Consider the following 18018-nt stretch of genomic DNA (forward strand, 5'->3'; position numbering starts at 1 on the left):
TGCGCAATTATTGATTTGTTCTTTCTTTCATTTGTTGATGTTCTCTAGTACAGTCCTTGCCCCCACCCTCTTTTTTGTTTACAATCATATAAACAACACAAAATTATCCAGTGGTCCTCTATCTTACTGATTTTTTCTATATGACAGTTACAGATATTAGGGTTCTTGAAAGAAATTCACTTCCCCCTCATTGGCATATAAAGAATTCATTTTCATATATTTCTATCTAATTAAACAAATGTTTCTTTCAATGTTTCTCTTGGCTATTGTATTTCCACTCCAAAATGCTTATTCAGACTTGGCCTTTTCTTTGGAAATCTATTTCATTAAAAGTCCATTTCCCCTGAAGAATTATATTTAATTTTTCTAGATAGGTTATTCTTGTTTGCAAGCCTTCATCTTTTACAATACCATATTCCAAGCTTTAGTCTCCTTAAAGGTAGTAGTTGCAAAATGATAGGTGATTTTTGTTGCAGCTTCTTGCAACTTGAACTCTTTCTTTTGGCAGTTTATAGCATTTTTTTCTTTGAACTGAAATCTCTGGATTTGGGCTATGACATTTCTTGAAGTTTTCATTTTAGAGTATCTCTCAGTAGATAACCAGTGGATTCTATTTTCATTTTGCCATCTGGTTCTAAGAATTATGGTAATTTTCATTTAAAATTTCTTGAAACATGGTATTCAGGATATTTTTAGAAACCATGATTTTCATATAGTGTAAAAATTCTTAATATATTTCTCCTTGACCTGTTTCTTAGGCCAGTTTTTTGGGAATATATCTCTTATATTTCTTTTTTTCAGTCTTTTTATTTGAATGGTTTCATTTGGTCATTGTTTTCTGTTGGATCCATTCAAATTTTCAGGGCATTCATACTTGGATGAGATTTTCCATTATTTGTTCTAAGGTGCAATTCTCCTTGACATTCTGTCCTCCCTTGCTGTTCCATTTTGTATTTCTTGTCTCATTTCTTCCAGGTAACCTTATAATCTTTGTAGTCAGGACATTTTTTTTTCTCCAAGGATGTACAAAGAATTGTTGTGGGGAAGGCTCTTGTCCTCCAGGTTTACTTCCAGGACATCTCTACATCTGAGGTATTTGTTCATAGTATTTCGTATTTTCTTTTGGTTGTTCATCTCAGCAGCCCAAGTATCTAGGCTGGAGGGAAGGCAGTATGGAGAACAAGGTGGAGATGCTTGGGTGAAGCTCAGCTCCAACATTCCTAAGTGGTGTGGGGAAGTCCTGCCTGGTTCTGAGTCTGGCCAAGCCTGGGCTAATCTGGCCAGGACTTTGGGGCCTATTTGGATGCTAGGCTCTGCCTAAGGGCTCCCTCTTGTCATAGGGCTTCAGAGCTGCTCTGGATAAGGCCTTTCTCCCCTGCTGCTGGGTTGCTGCTATCATTGCCTGCTAAAGGGTCTTTCTGGACATTAAATTAGGGCTGTTCCTTCTCCTCTCCTCCCCTACTTCCTTGCTGTGTATAGCTGGCCTCCAGGCAGACTCGATTCCAAGGAGCCCCTCTTCAGTTGTTCTGGGGCTACTTTGTGCAGTGTTTTCCACCTCACCACACTTGTCTACTCAAGATTCTCTGGAGAATCCTGGCAGTCTTGTCCATCATGAATTGGGTTGAGGATTCTACAAGAGATTCTCCTTAAGTTTTACTGTGATGTCATAGAGGATCTTGGCTCTTGTAGTCCTAACACACCACCATCTTCTGATCTAAATGCATTTCATTATTAACCTGTATACCCATCACAGATTTACTACTGGCTTTGGAATATTGGGAAGATTAAAAAACACAGAGGAGGTTACATATATACTCGTTATTCCCTCAGTTTCTTAATAAACTGAGACAAACTTGATTATCATATTTGTAAGAACAGTTGGAATAATGTAAAGTTGTGTCTATACAAGACTGTAAACTGGGAATTAAAACTATTCCTGGTTGGCTCTATCTATGGGAACAAGTAGTATCCTTGAGTACCTAGTCCTTGAGCTAATAGGTACCAGAAAATACATTTATCCTTACATCTATGCTATCTCTTGACCTTCTATTCTGCTTCCAACCCTTCATAAATCCCAAGACTTAAAAGCATGATGGCAATATAACTGTCTTTTAATGAATAATCAATTCTATAAAGCAATATGCACTATAATGTTTATAAGATAACTTTTCATTTCTAAAAACATTGTAGAATTAATAGAATAATCCAATATCCAGTATGGATAGAAAGGAAACTTAATATTCATGCCAAACACTGAATAAGTATATTTGGCAGAAATGGTGTGGATGTTGGCTCTTTACTTTTTTGGCCCTGGAAAGTCTAAGAATTTTACAGATAGTTTTTTTCTAAAAATTAAATCTCAGATAATAAATATTGTTCCAAAAAGGGGGGAGAGGTCTGAAAGAAAAAGCACAAATTACCTGTAGAGTACAGTTCATCATCCTTACAATGTAGTCAAACTGCTGATGATCTAATATGGCCCGGTTTTGCTGTACATGTAAACCCAATTCATAGGTAAGACACTGTCGAGCTGCCTTTCCTTTGAGGGCTCTCAATGCAGCAGGAAGAGTCTGAGAATAAGAAAATTTCACTTTACTCATATGACCAAAAAGCTAATTCTATTGAAATAAATATCTGAATCATAGCCCATAGGAGATCATTTTAAAATAATAATTTAATTAAATAAGAAGTATTTATTGAATACCCACCATGCAAAAAACACCATTACTTACTAGAAACAAACATATTAACAACTCCAAACTATGTCCTGGAGAATAATCAAGGAACTTACAGTCTACTAAGGGTATGTCTGTGTGTGTGCGCATGCACAGACATAATATTACATGAATGAACATCATAAAAGGCACTCTGAAGGAGAATACAGTAATGGGGAGGAAGCAGCACACGAACTGGGTTGTAAAAAAAGCTATGGAGTCTGAGAAACTGAGATGATGGGGTAATGCACTCCAGGTTCTGGGGTTAGTCATCAAAAATGAAGAGAGGGCAGAGACAGAGTGTTGAGTTTAGTGAATAATTAGCAGCCTAAATTGGCTAGAACAGAATTAATCAAAAAGCCAAGAGGGCAGGAAAAATAGATAGAAGTCAGTTTGTGGAGCACCTTAAACACCAGAATAAGAAGTGTGTATTTTATTCTAAAGGCAATGGGGAGCCATTGATGGCTTTCAGTGTCAGAACCTTGCCATATAAAGGATATTTGGGGCAGCTATGTGGAGATTAGATTGGAGAGAGAGATGACTAGATGGAGGGTGACCAACAGGGGTTTGAGCAAGAGTCGATGAGAGCCTGAACTAGGGTGATGGCAATGTGAGTGGAGAAAAAGAGGAAGATATGAGAGATCAAGAAAGAATATGCATGATTTGTCAATTTATTGGATATGGAAGATGAGATAAGAATGAATTTGAAGCTATAAATTTGGGTGGCTGGGAGAATGGTGGTGACTTTAACATCAATTGGGAATGTTTAATGATAATGATAATAATAATAATAGCTAATGTTTCTGTAGCACCTACTAGGTGCTAGCTACTATGCTAGGTGCTTTATAAATATTATTCCATTTGATCCTCACAACAACCCTGGGGGGGTAGGTACTATTATGGTACCCATTTTACAGATGAGGAAACTGAGGCAAAAAGAGGTTAAATGACTTGCCTAAGGTCACCCAACTAGTAAGTATCTGAGGTGGTATCTGAACTTGCATTCTTAATTCTAAGCCCAGCATTCTATCTACTGTACTACCTAGATGCCTCAGAATGTTTAGAAGAGGTGCATTTGGAGGAAAGATAATGAATTCTATTTGGATATGAGACAACCAAGAGATCTTCATGTAGATAATAACTGAACCTGAGCCTGCTGATGAGACTGCTGAGAGAAGAACAGAGAGCCTGGGATAGGATTCTAGGCAATGAATATGCTTTCCAGAGTCAGGGAAGTTATCTGGGTGATGATGATCAGCAAAGGAGACTGAGAAGTGGTCAAAGAAGTAAGAGTAAAGTAAGAGAAGGAGAAAATCAACAGAGAAGTGTCATGAAAGCCGAGGTAGGGAAGAGCATCTATGAGAAAGGGGGTTGGTGTTCAATAGTACTAAAAGCATACAGGAGGATTAGGGCTTAGCAAAGATGAGTTACCTGCTAAGAAGTCACCTTAGATAGGAAAGCTTTACATGAGAGTGAGTGGTTGATGAAGTGAAGGCAGAGATGATTTTTCTAGGAGTCTGACAGTGAAAGGAAGAAGAAAAAAGGAGATGGTATGGCAGTGTGAGGGAATGACAGGAAGGTTTTTGTTTTTTAAGGATGGGATGGACTTGCACATAATTGTAGGCAGAAGAAAAGGAGAGATTGGAAATGAGATGTGGCAAACTTTCTAGAATGTAAAGAAGAGAGGGTATAGCAAGCATAAGTAGAAAGGGTGCCTTCAGTATAGGCAAGAAGGTCTCATTCTCAAAGACTAGCACAAAGAAGATGAGTGAAGATATACAGGGGTTTTGAGGTGAAGAATAGGAGAAAAAAATAACTCATGATCTAATTAGTAGGTTATATCTGCTGAGATTAGTGGGGCTGAGAGTGAGGCTGTGGTCTTAAAGAAAGAAGATTGATTAAAAAAATAACAAAAGGACCGCCACTGCAGCAGTAATGGCCCAGTTGAGATGAAAGAGCATGAATCCATAATGGATTTGCTTGGTATGACCGTATGACTTCCTCTACTCACATTCAGCATCATAACAGCAAAGGTGGAGGAGGATGGCAGAAGTGATCCAGGGCTGGCAGCTGAGAGTGAATAGCAGAACAATGAGAGCATAGGAGAGTTAAGAGTGGAGGTCAATATATAGAGTAAAAACTATAAAGGGAAGAAAGTGAGGGTAGATCAGATTTGGGTGAAAGACTAGAAGGGAGGGAGAAGGGGAGGAAAGGAGGGTCACAAATTTTCTGGTGCAAGAGAAGTGAGGCATAAGATAAGATGGAAGAACAGTAGATTTTGATCAGAAGAAAATCCTGAAGTTCAAGCCTTAGAGATGACCCAGTTATGAGTGATGTTGAGACATAATGTATGTCTGCTGCTTGTGTATGGATGACATTAAATAATCAATCAACCTTTATTGGCTAATAAATCTTTTGGCTAATTGCTAGACATAGAATTAAGATGTATGTCATAGGAGTTGAAGAGGTTGAAGAAACTGGAGGCTAGGTTGTTTAAAGGGACAGCAACATATATACTGAAATCTCCAAGTATGAAGGCAGGAGTTGGAGTGAAGCAGCCTGAGTCAGGCCCTGAACTTCTTGAGAAAGAAAGTAGAGACCAGCTGAGTACAGCCACAAGAATCTGGCCTATGACCTAGAGAGAGATGGAATGAACTACAAAGGAGAAGGGGCTGCTGACTGACGGAGGCAGAAGGAGGAGCTGAGAGTGTCCTCCTGGTCCAGCATGCTGTGGGAATATGAGAGAAAAGCTACCAGCATGAGAGAGAACATGGCCAGAGATACAATGCATTTCAAAAATATACATTAAAAAAAAAGATTTCAGATGAAGAATACCAAGAAAGGCATCATGACAGTAGGTGGAGGGGAGGCCTTAGAGTTAGGAGGCTCCAGCCCTGCCTCTGACCCATACTGACTGCACCCTGGGCAAGGCACACAACTGCTGAGAGCTGCAGGAAAAATTCTACATCTGTGTCTGGTAAAGAAAGGGTCAAAGCTTCTCTGGGACAGGGAGTTTTCTATGTGATTGAAATCACAGCTTTTGGCAAGGGAGTATTAAACAGAGAGATTGTCACTTGATTATAAGAAAGTTATAAGAAAGCAAATAAAGAAAAAATTTCACATCCACTTTTAGGAGTGGAATTACAAGTATCTGTTGGAATCACTGAAGATCAACTTTTTTTTCTGGTCTTGTGTATTATTTTTATGAAAAAGTATGCCATATAATTCACTGCTGTTACAAGTCCACGAGTCAGACTTTTATATAAATTTGGCTGCTTCTCTATAACAAAGATAATCAGAAAATTCTGAAAAGCAACAGCTTTTACAAACTGCAAGTGGTCAGCCTCTGCTAGTCTTTTAATGCTTCATTAAGGAGAAATCCTGGGTTCTCACAGGTTATGCCAGCAGAACTTAAGCTCTAGTGGGTTCTCCTCAGCTGAGGCTTTGTTAAGATGGGCCCAGGGATGGAGCCTGTTACAGAAGTACCAGTGCAGCTAAAGAGAATCTTAGCAGCAGACAGCTGGCAACTTCGTGGTGAGATCCTGGCTCAGCATCCATGGACTATGGAAAGGCTGTTATTAGCTTCAGGGCAAGGAACACCTATACCAATAAAATCATGGATCTTTCAAAGTATCAAAGTGTACTGATCAGATATTGAGCTATAGTTCAACTCCTGATTTGTAGAAAAATTATTTTCCAATCTGAAAAGAACTCAAATGAACCTGCTGGGAAAAGATCATATTAACGTTTAAGTTACCTAAAAACTTCAACTATTTAAAACAGATACCCAAGTTATGGAAAAAAAAAAGAACTCTGAGAAGCCAAAATATCTGTCATAAAATGCATGCACAGAAGTTCATGTACTCTTCTTAATGAACTTCTTTTTTCATTCAGAGATCATTTATTTTCACTTTATACATAATTCTAAACAGTTTCATTATCTGGTTCCTCAGTTCAAATTATGTTTTGTTGTTCAGTCATTTCAATTAAGTCTGACCCTTCATGATCCTATCTTGGGGTTTCTTGGCAAGGATACTGAAGTGATTTGCCATTTCCTTCTCCAGTTCATTTTATAGATGAGGAAATTGAGGCAAACAAGATTAAGTGACTTGTCCAGGGTCACACAGCTAGTAGGTGTCTGAGGTCAGATTTTAACTCAGGAAGATGAGTCTTCCTTACTCCAGGTATGGCACTTTATCTACTGTGCCACTTATCTCTCCTCAAATCATATTAAAAAGCAGCAAATTAAAGAGAACTGGGAGAAGACCAAAAGAGAAGGGAACAGGGTCAGGGTCAGCAGTAAGAAGGGAAACTATGATAGTAGTAATTGGGGGAGATCAGCAAAGTACTAAAGCAAACCAAAGAACCCTACAAGCACCGCAGCTTGGGGCAGAGAGAAAGACAGAGAGGGAGGGAGGGAGGGGAGGGGAAAGGGGAAGAGAAAGAGAGAGAGAGAGAGAGAGAGAGAGAGAGAGAGAGAGAGAGAGAGAGAGAGAGAGAGAGAGAGAGAGAGAGAGAAAGAGAGAGAGAGAGAGAGAGAGAGAGAGAGTGATCTACCCCAAAAAAACCTCAATAGGCCTGAAAAGGCTCAATGTGAAATACACAGTATAACACTTCATACTCATAATGACCTTGAACCATCTAGACAAGATTAAAGGTTAAAAAATGTATCCTGCAGCCTCTGTTTAACGAAGCAGAAAAGAATTTAGTATATTTTAAGAAATATTCTATGCTAAATGGTTAAAAGAAAATGTTTTGATAACTAAAGAATTTTTAGGTATCTGTAAAAAACACTTCTGTGGAACAGCTAAAATCCTTCACAAGGGGAACAATTATGCCAAAACTTTGAAAAAACTTTTTGAAAAGTCCAAGGAGAATAATATTTCATTGCCAGGTCTTGCCAGGTTAAATAAAATGAAAACTTTATATGTGGAACTTAATTGGCAGCAATATCATCTTCTGTAGTTTTAATTTGGACACATAATCATATTCATTTCAAATGACCAAAACAGGTCATGAATTTGGCAAAAGAAAAATGGATAGGGTTTGTGGAAAGGTCCATTGGAAATTTAACATGAATAAATTTAACACAGAAACAAACACAGACTTTGGTAAATAAACTTTAAAAAATTACCTTTTCAGTTTCTAATACTTTATTTTCAAATATGAAGGAGATGCAGTTTCTAACAACTTCCAGTCTCTGAGCACTGTTGAAGACTGTTGTCACCTTATCCATGATTGAAACTAGTAAAGAAATACAAATATCAGTCAATTACCTTCGGATGACACAAAGACAAAGAGAATGTTGCTTGAAGCCTTTTGAGAGCCTAGTCTATTGTCATTTCCCACTGCACTACTCTACGCCACTTTTTTGGTTGTGTAGTAAATGGGCGAGTGTCAGGGTGGCCCAGGATTGTTGTCATAGATCTCACATACTAGATCTCTATAGACTACTTGGCTCTTAGGCAAGGCAGTGATGTTAGACAATGATAACTGACAGCCCTCCTCCCCATCTAATTCCCCTGTGTTGGTTCTTCCTCTTGTACCTTATTTGTATAAGATAATTATTCTTTTTAGCTCTTCCTAAATGGCTACTTTTAAAAAATCCTATCATACTCATGTCTGTCCCAATATTTCTTATGAACTCCCTAATTACTAATAATAATCTTAAACAGATGCTTTACCTTTTCTCATAAAAAGGGTAAACAATTTGTCCTTACTGAGTCCCTGGTAATTAGTCTTTGGTATGTACCTTATATTTCTCTTGGCTCTTGAATGTTAAATCTTCCATTAAGTTCAGGTTTTTTTTTTTAACAGAGTTCTGAAAGTTGGACAATTCATAAAATGTCCATTTTTTTTTTCATTCAGGATCATGCTTAGCTTTGCTGGGTATGATATTTTCAGTCAGAAGCCCAGTTCTTTTGCTCTTTGATATATAGTGTTCTAAGACCTGCAGTTTTTTAGTGTCACCACTTCTAGGTCTTTTGTGATTGTAATTGTAGCGCTGCCATATGTAAATAGCTTTTTTCTTGTTGCTCATAATATTTTATCCTTGAGCTGGGGGGTTTGGAATTTGACTATGACATTCCTGTTGGTTTTCCTAGTGATTCCGGTAGTGATCAGTAGATTTTTCTATTTCTACTTTCTAATGCTTCAGGACAACATTCTTTAATTACTTCTTATATTATTGTATTAAGAGTCTTTTTTTGATCATAGCTTTCAAGTAGTCTGATTATTCTATTTTCTCCTCTTGATCTGTTCTCCAGATAAATTATTTTTCTTATGAGATGTTTCACATTCTCTTTCATTTTTTCATTCTTTATATTTTATTTTATTATTTTTGGTTTCTTAAGACTTTGTTTACTTCCCCTTGTCCAATTATGATTTTCAAGGTGTCATTTTCTTCCTTAAAATTCTGGATCTTCTTTTCTAATTGATTTGTTTTTTTTTTTGCTTTTTGAAGGGCAGTTGGGATTAAGTGACTTGCCCAAGGTCACATGGCTAGTTTTTTTTTTTGTGTTGAGTGTCTGAGGCCGATTTTAACTCAAGTCCTCCTGACTCCAAGGCCGGTGCTCTATTCACTGCACCACCTAGCTGCCCCTCTAATTGATTTTCAAGGTGTCATTTTCTTCCTTAAGATTCTGGGTCTTCTTTTCTAATTGGTTGGCTTTCTTTTCATAATCTTGTTTTCCTTGGATTGTTCTTATTGATTTTTCCTTTTTTCTTAATCTCTCATTTGATTTTTAAAGTCTTTGTTAAGTTCTTCTATGAATTCTTTTTGGGCAGGTGACCATTTGACATTACTCTTTGGATTAGAAAAGGGTTTCTTTGCTTCAGTGTCCTCCTCTGAAGGTGAACTCTGGTCTCTTGATTTGTTGCAGCTAATTTTCTGTAATCACCACTAGCCCTGGGGTATAAGGATGCTGTCTCTGGTTGTAGGTCCTTCTTCAGTTCTCTCCTCTGACTTGAACTTAAACCAAGACCTCCAGTCTCCAGAAAGTGCCCAGAGCCAGTGTAGTCCCAGCCCTCCCCCCGCATGTGCTGGCTCCTTTTTGGACGTCATCACTGCAGCACAGCTGGGTCTGGTGTTCCTTCTCAGGAAGGTCCCCTCAATCTTTCCTGGCTCAGATGCCCAACTCCCCTTATTATATTCTAGGGATAAAGAAGTTCCTGTGGCTGGGGATGAGACAACCTCCCATTCAGCCAAAACTAGGGCTTGCTGCTTGTTATTTAATTGGAACTAGCCTGGAGGTGTTTATTCTTCACAGGGACCAAAACTCATCCTGGGATTTTTCTTCAGATCTTCTCTGATTATCCCAGGATGATCCAGTTATGCCTCTATTCTTATTTATTTTTATCTCACTATGTTAGCCCTGAGGTACTATTTTATATCATTAATGGAGGGAAATCTGGAGAGCTTGGAATTTTCTGGGCTGCTCCATCATCTTCCCAGAATCCTCCTGTTTTTTTCTAATGGGAAAGATCTTCAGACTGACAGTACGTGTTGAAAAGAAATAGTAAATACAGAATTGAAACCGCAGAAAAATGAGGAAACAGATTCACAGAAAATACACCCAAAGTTACCAAAAATAAGCTGTTGATATAGTTGCTGAGATGCTGTCAATGACCTTTGAAAAATTATGGAGCTTGAAAGAGGTTATGAAAGATTAGAAATGAGCAAATCTTAAGAGTTTTTAAAATGAGGTCCAAGAAGATCCTTTGCAATTCCTGACAAAAATTCCTGAACAAATGATTAAAGAGACAGTGTGTGAGCACTTATAAAGGGAAAGCTGATCATTAGGAGCCAGCATGGATTCATGAAGAACAACTCATGCCAGTGTTACCAGGGACCAGCCTTCTCTTTGTGCTACAGTGATGAGTCAAGGACTACATCTGTTTCTTCTCATTCTCTAATCCGGGGTTCTTCTACTATACTAGGATTTCACTTTCATTCAACTTCATTCTTAGGGTTTTTTTTTCCTCCTTTGAAACTCTCAGTGAGCAGATTAAAACTAATTAGCCTCTAAATCTTTAAAGGTTAAAATCTGTTTCAGGTGGTACAGGCAATTCTACAAGTCTATGAAATACCAACTGTGTACAATGAAGCATTTTCAATTTTTCATGTGTAATGGAATAGCAAGTAGGACACAGGCTTTGCCAACTTTTGTTTTTGTCTTACAGGAAGGACTCTCAGGGCTAGATTCTTGGATGCACACGTGCAGCTCCCACTGAGTCCAGTGGGACCTTCCACATGAATCTGAGGAAAGAATTTGGCCTAAATTATGCTGATGAAGCAAATGAGGATTCTGAAGAGAAGGAGATTACAAAAACGGAAATAAATGAAGGCTACTGTCCAACTAAATTCAACTGGGAAAAAAATTTCCCTTTTACCTGTCCCAAAGCAGTTATAAAAAGAGGGATGAATTAAACATAATTATGTAACAAACCCATTAAAAATGTAATTGACTAAAAATTCCAAAATCGGCCTTTCTTAACCCTCCAAGGCATATTTAGCAGTGAGTTAGAGCTTTGAATTCTTAATAGAGCTCTATTCAACAAGCAAGACAACATAAGCAACAGTCAAACGGAGTCCAACACACATACCAACAGGTGGGCCTGCAGGCACAACACACTTCTTCTCCACTCGAGAAGTAGGAGGTGCAAGCTGGTTCTTCACAAGACATTCTTGCATCAGCTCCTGAACCCTGGCCTCATTAATCTTTGGGAAAGGAAGTATGTGAACTCGCAAGTGTGAACCTTCTGTGGGACGTGGAACTTTCTGGAATGCCATGTGAGGATTTGGGTTTTCCTGCAAAAGAGTGAATTTAAGGAAAAATTATGTCAACAATTCATTGAATGTAACAACAATTTAGGGAAGAAGTTGAAGGAGAAAATGAAGAGCAGGGATGAAACAGGAAAAAGAAAAGATTATCCTAGGTATTGCAAGGTCAGCAATTTCTTTCAGGGCACTTTTTCATGACATAAATATTCACTCTGAAACTTGTTCAAGGCGGGGTCTATGTCTTTACCCTTTGTATATCCTACTGTGTCTCATTACTGTCTTCTGTAAATGGTGAATAATAAGATGAATAAATGCTGTCTACTTGATTGCTGACTTCAGTTTAGTGGTTTTTAATAACATCTCATATTTATAACATTCTATAAGTATAAAGTTAAGTTGAATATAATGAAGTCAATAATATTCACTCCATTTTCTGACTGTGCCTTTCCACTGGCCTTCCCACATCTGGGATGCTTTCCTTCCTTTCTTCTGGTTCCCAGCTTCCCTGGCCTTCAAGATTCAGTTCAAACCCAATGCCAGGGCTTTCCCTCTACTCTTTTGTGTACATAGCTGTTTGCACATTTTCTCCCCTGTTAAAATAGGAGCTCCTTGAGAGCAGGGACTATGTAGGTTCTTTTCTTTGTATCTCAGTGCTTAGCATAGCACCTGCTATAAAGCGCAAGTGAGGCCAGAGCCAAGATGGCTGAGTAGAAGCAGGAACTCATCTGAGCTCCTCTGTGAATTCTGTGAGTAACCTCTAAAAAGTGAATTTGAACAGATTTTAGAGTGACAGAATCCATTGGGAGACAGAGTGTGGCAGATTCCCAGTCCAGGAAAGTGCAAAAGTAGGACTGGGCAGGGGGAGTGTGGAGCATGAGGGCTGCACTAGCAATGACCTGAGACCAGACCACAGCTGAGTGAGAGCAAGCCCTGGCTTTGCAAACATCTTACTGCGGAACAGAGGACTAGTCAGAGCTGGGTAAGATAAAATGCAGGGCCTATGGCAGCAATAGCAGCTTCTCCTGGGGGTATCAATCCAGCCTGGATGTTTAAAAATCACCTACCTGAACTTCTGGGAGCCAAGATGGCAGAGTAAACCCCAGCTGCTCTAATCCCCCTCCCTGGCCCTGAAAACCCAGAGATTATTGCCCCAGTGTAAAATCTTGAAATAGTGGAAGCAGAGGCAGGCTATGTCAAGCCTAAAGGAAAGGGTGGGAGGAGTCCCAACAAACACCATCTCAGCTGACCAGCTGATCCTGAAGCCTGGGGGTGGGGGATGGGGTGGGGAGTGGAGCCAACAAGAGCTAACACCAGAAGCCCAGATGTGCCTTAGCACAATCAAAGAAATATGCAGACCACAACATGGCAGGCTGCCAGCTGCTGAGTCTCACAGAGGCAGAAACCTGAAGTGGCCAGACCACACCTCCCCCCACACCTTACTCCATGAGCCTCAGGGTAACCCAGGGGAAACACTGATAGTCCTGGCCTTGGCATCAGTATAGACAACCAGAGGCTACACTACACAAAGTCAACAAACAGGCCCCTGGCACCCAGATTGAGAAGTGTGGGTCAGAGCCCTCTGTAGCCCAGAAACAGAAATCTACTTTATTTTTTTAAATTGAATTTTATGTTTATTTTTAGTTTACGTCATTTATTTCCACAAGATTTTGAGTTACAAATTTCTCTTCATCTTTCCCCTACCCACCACCTCAAAACAGTGATCCCACTGTATACCCCCTCCCCCAATCTGCTCTCACCTATATCCTCCCCTATCCCCCCTCTGACTTTCCAGTAGGGCAAGATGGATTTCTACACCCCAGTGCCTGTATATCCTATTTCCCAGTTGCATGTAAGTAATAATAATAATAATAATAATAATAATATTTTTTAAACATTTGATTTTAAAACTTTGAATTCCAGATTCTTTCCTTTCTTCCCTCATCACCCACCCTTACTGGGAAGAAAACAATTTAATATAGGTTGTACATGTGTATCTATGTAAAACATTTCCATAGTGAATATATCGTAAAAGACTATGTTCCCTCCATCCTATCCCGCCCCCCCCCCACTGGTTCTATTCTTTACTTTGACCCTGTCCCTTTTCTATTTTTTCTTGTTCTATATATATATGTGTGTGTGTGTGTGTGTGTGTGTGTGTGTGTGTGTGTATTTTAATATTTTAATCAAATGCTTTATTAACTTCTAGTTTTCATCATTCATTTCCACAAGATTTTGAGTTACAAATTTTCTCCCCATTTTTCCCCTACCCAACACCCCAAAATAGCGATCCCACTGGACATCCCCTCCTCAATCTGCTCTCTTCCATATCTTCTCCCATACCCCCTCCGACTTTTCAGTAGGGCATGGTGGATCTCTATGCCCCAGTGCCTGTATATCTTATTTCCCAGTTACATGTAAAATAGTATTAATAATAGTATATATAGTATAGTATATAATAGTATATATATTTAAACATTTGATTTTAAAACTCTGAATTCCAGATTCATTGCCTTCCTCCCTTGTCACCCACCCTTACTGGGAAAATAAGCAATTCAATATAGGTTGTATATGTGTAGCTATGCAAAACATTTCCATAGTGGATATATTGTAAAAGACTGACTATATTTCTGTCCCTCCTACCCTACCTCCCACTTGTTCTATTCTCTACTTTGATCCTGTCTCTTTTCAAAAGTGGGTGCTTCCAACTTGCCTCCCCCCAGCCTGCCCTCCCTTCCATCATCCCCACTCTTATTCCCTTTCCCCTTACTCTCCTGTAAGGTGAGATACCCTATTTAGTGTGTATGTCATTCCCTCCCCAAGCCAATTCAATGAGAATAAGGCTGACCCATTGCCTTTTGCCTTCCTGTTCTTCCCCTCCATTGGAACCATTTTCCCTTGCCTCTTCTATATGAGATAGTTTAACGAATTTTGTCTCTCCCTATCTCCTCTCATTATATTCCTCTCTCACCTGTTAATTTCACCTTTTAAGTATCATTGCTTCCCATTAAGTTGGTCCTGTGCCCTCTATCTATGTATACCTGTACACATATATACACACATTCACATATGTATTCATACGGCCATATACCCTGTGTGTGTATATATATGTGTGTGTGTGTGTGTGTGTGTGTGTGTGTGTGTGTGTGTGTGTGTGTATAGACACACACATTTCTATTCCCTTCAATTATTCTCATACTGAGAAAAGTTTCATAAGATACAATTATCATTTTTCCACGTAGGAATGTAAATAGTTTAACTTTGATAAGTTCCTTATGATTTCTTTTCCCTGTTTACCTTCTCATGCTTCTCTTGCTTCTTGTATCTTAATGTCAAATTTTCTATTCAACTCTGTTTTTTTCAGCAAGAATGCTTGAAAGTCCTCTATTCCACTGAATGACCATATTTTCCCCTGAAACATGATACTCAGTTTTGCTGGGTCCGTGATTCTTGGTTTTAATCTGCTCCTTTGACTACCAGAATATCATATTCTACGCCCTTTGATCCCTCAATGTAGAAGCTCCCAGGTCCTGGGTTATCCTGATTGTGTTTCCACAATATTCAAATTGTTCCTTCTTGGCTGCTTGTAATATTTTCTCCTTGATCTGGGAACTTCGGAACCTGGCTATAATATTCCTAAGAGTTTTCTTTTTGGGATCTTTTTTGGGAGGTGATCAGTGGATTCTTTCAACCTCTATTTTGCCCTCTGGTTCTAAAACATCAGGGCAATTTTCCCTGAGAATTTCTTGAAGGATGATTTCTGGGTTCTTTTTTTTGATCATGGCTTTAAGGTAGTCCAAATTTGTAAATTATCTCTCCTGGACCTATTTTCCAGGTCAGTGGTTTTTCCAATGAGATATTTCACATTTGCCTTCTATTTTTTCATTTGTTTTTATCTGTTTAATAGTATCTTGATTTCTTATAAAGTCACTAGCTTCCATTTGCTCCAATCTAATTCTGAAGGAATGATTCTCTTCAGTGAGCTTTTGAGATTCTTTTTCCATCAGGCAAATTTGGCTTTTTAAGGCATTCTTCTCCTCATTGGCTTTTTCAGCCTCTTTTGCCATTTGAGTTAGTTTTTTTTTTAAGGTGTTATTTTCTTCATTCAGGTTGTTGACTCTCTTTTCACGATTTTCTTGCATTATTCTCATTTCTCTTCCCAATTTTTTCTCCACTTCTCTTAACTGGTTTTCAAAATCCTTCTTAAGCTACTCTATGGCCTGTAACTAGTTTATATTTTTCTTGGAAGCTTTTAGTGCAGGAGTTCTGATTTGGCTCTCTTTCTCCCGTTCCATGCTTTGATCCTTTTTGTCCCCAAAATAGGAATCTAAACTCGGCTTGCTGTGCTTGCTTTGCTTGCTCATGTTGCCACTCAATCACTTGACTTTTGAGCTTTTTGCCACATTACAATTCTGCTTCCAGAGAGGAGAGCTTTGTACCAAATCACTGGGGTTTTTGCAGGTGCCAGAGCTATTAGTTCACTGCCATCTCTCAAGTCTCCACACGCTCTGGCACCTGGTCACACACCCCAGGACCTCCACCCTAGACAGCAATCCTGATCCAAGCAGGTTAAAGCAAGAATGGTCACTTTGTCCCTCTACAATCTGCAGGCCAGGAGGTCTGAAGCAGTCATGTGGCAGCTGCTGTGCCTCAGCTGCTTCTGCCTCTGGTGGCAGAGGCCAGACTGCACTCCTGGACTCCCTGTTCCCAAAGTCCACACTGACCTCTCACTTTGTCTTTGGCATTTATGGGTTGATAATTCTGGAAACTGCCACAGCTGCCTGTGATCTACTCTCCCCAATTCCCTCCAGTTGTGGCTGGTTGTGGCTACCCTGCGGCTAAAACCATGAGCTTACAGGGTGCTGGGCTCTGCTCACAGTGTGCTGCAACGGACCCTTCCTGTAGGCCTGCCAGGCTGTCTTCAGCAGGAGATTTGTTTCTCTTTGTCACTTTGTGGGTTCTGTAGCCCTAATGTGTTTAGAGTCATTTTTTTGTAGGTATTTGAGGTGGTTATATGTGTGCACATGGAGTTTTCCTGCTTCTACGCTGTCATCTTGGCTCTGCCCCCCAGAAATCCACTTTAAAAGCCAGAAAATAGGCAATCACAATGGGCCAGAAGCAACCAAAGACAAATGAATCCTATCATTGTGAATGACACCACTGACTCTATATCCACATCTGAGACCATAGAAGGAAATATGAACTCTTCTCAAGTCTAAAAAGCATTTTAGAAGATCTCAAGAAAGATTTTAAAAGCCAAATTAGAGAGGTAGAAGATAAACTGACCAATTATTTTGAAACTGCATTGGCCAAAAGACAAAAAATATCACTGAAGAAAACAAATCCTTAAAAAGCCAAATTTGTAAACTGAGATGGTTCAAAATCTAACTGGAGAAAATACCTTTCTAAAAATCTGAATATATGGAAAAGGAGCTTCAAAAACTGAGGAAAATAATTCAGTAAAAATTAGAACCAGTTAAGTTGAAACTAATGACTCTACGATGCATCAAGTATCCATCAAACAAAACATAAAGACTGAAAGATTAGTAGAAAACGTAAAATATCTCATTGGAAAAACAACTGACATAGAGAACAGATCCAAGAGAGATAATTTAAGAATTACTGGTCTACCAGAAAGTCATGATAAAAAAAAAAACAGCCTGGATAATATCCTCCAAGAAATTATCAAAGAAAACTGTCTTGAGGTCCTAGAATCAGAGGATAAAACAGTAATTGAAAGAATTCACTGGACTCCTCCTAAAAGAGATCCTAAATTGAAAACTCCAAGAAATATAGTAGCCAAATTCCAGAATTATAAGTTGAAGGAGAAAATACTGCAAGCAGCCTGAAAGAAACAATTCAAATATCGTGGATCTACAGTCAGGATCCCACAGGACCTAGCAGCTTCTACATTAAAAGACTGGAGGGATTGGAATATAATATTTCATAAAGCAAAAGAGCTTAGACGGCAACCAAGGATCAACTACCTAGCAAAACTGAGCCTAATCTTTCAGGCAATGAGATTTGGTCATTCAGTGAAATAAGGGACGTCCAGACTTTCCTGATGAAAAAGCCAGAGCTCAGTGGAAAATCTGATATCCAAATACAAGACTCAAGAGAGACATAAAAAGGTAAACAATTAAAACACCCACACGCACGCGCACACACACACATGCACATAACTTGTTATTCAATAAGAGCAAACTATTTACATCCCTATATGGGAAGCTGATACCTGTCAATATTGAGATTTATATAATTATTGCGACATTTAAAAGGGATATATATATATAAAGGGTGTGGGTATAAATGAACTAATCTGATGATAAAAAAGCTTATTAAGTGCAAAGGGATTGTAATGGGAGAAAAGGAAAGGAGGAGGCAGAAAAGGGCAAATTATGACACTCGAAGAGGCATAAAAACACACTATAGTAGGGGGAAAGAAAGTAGGGAGATAAACATCACATGAACTTTACTCTCATTGGTTTTGGTTCAAGGAGGGATTAACATAATCAGTTAAGTTTA

The 18018-nt window shown here is 38.9% G+C and overlaps 1 protein-coding gene across 2 annotated transcripts in view; it reads right to left on the reverse strand.

The window, feature by feature from the left end:
* The window catches only part of SBF2 (SET binding factor 2), a 526457-nt gene that overhangs the window by 213483 nt on the left and 294956 nt on the right, over window positions 1–18018 (reverse strand). For both annotated transcript variants that reach the window (XM_069091201.1, XM_069091202.1), the window contains exons 14-16: window positions 11319–11523; window positions 7849–7958; window positions 2421–2570 (exon numbers count right to left, since the gene is read on the reverse strand). In XM_069091201.1, the coding sequence (XP_068947302.1) occupies window positions 2421–2570; window positions 7849–7958; window positions 11319–11523 (465 nt within the window). The remainder of the gene's footprint in view (window positions 1–2420; window positions 2571–7848; window positions 7959–11318; window positions 11524–18018) is intronic.

Source organism: Petaurus breviceps, unplaced genomic scaffold (assembly GCF_028583685.1).
Source record: "Petaurus breviceps papuanus isolate PSGF00001 unplaced genomic scaffold, PetGlider_PUasm1.0 188, whole genome shotgun sequence".
Taxonomy (NCBI): domain Eukaryota; kingdom Metazoa; phylum Chordata; class Mammalia; order Diprotodontia; family Petauridae; genus Petaurus; species Petaurus breviceps.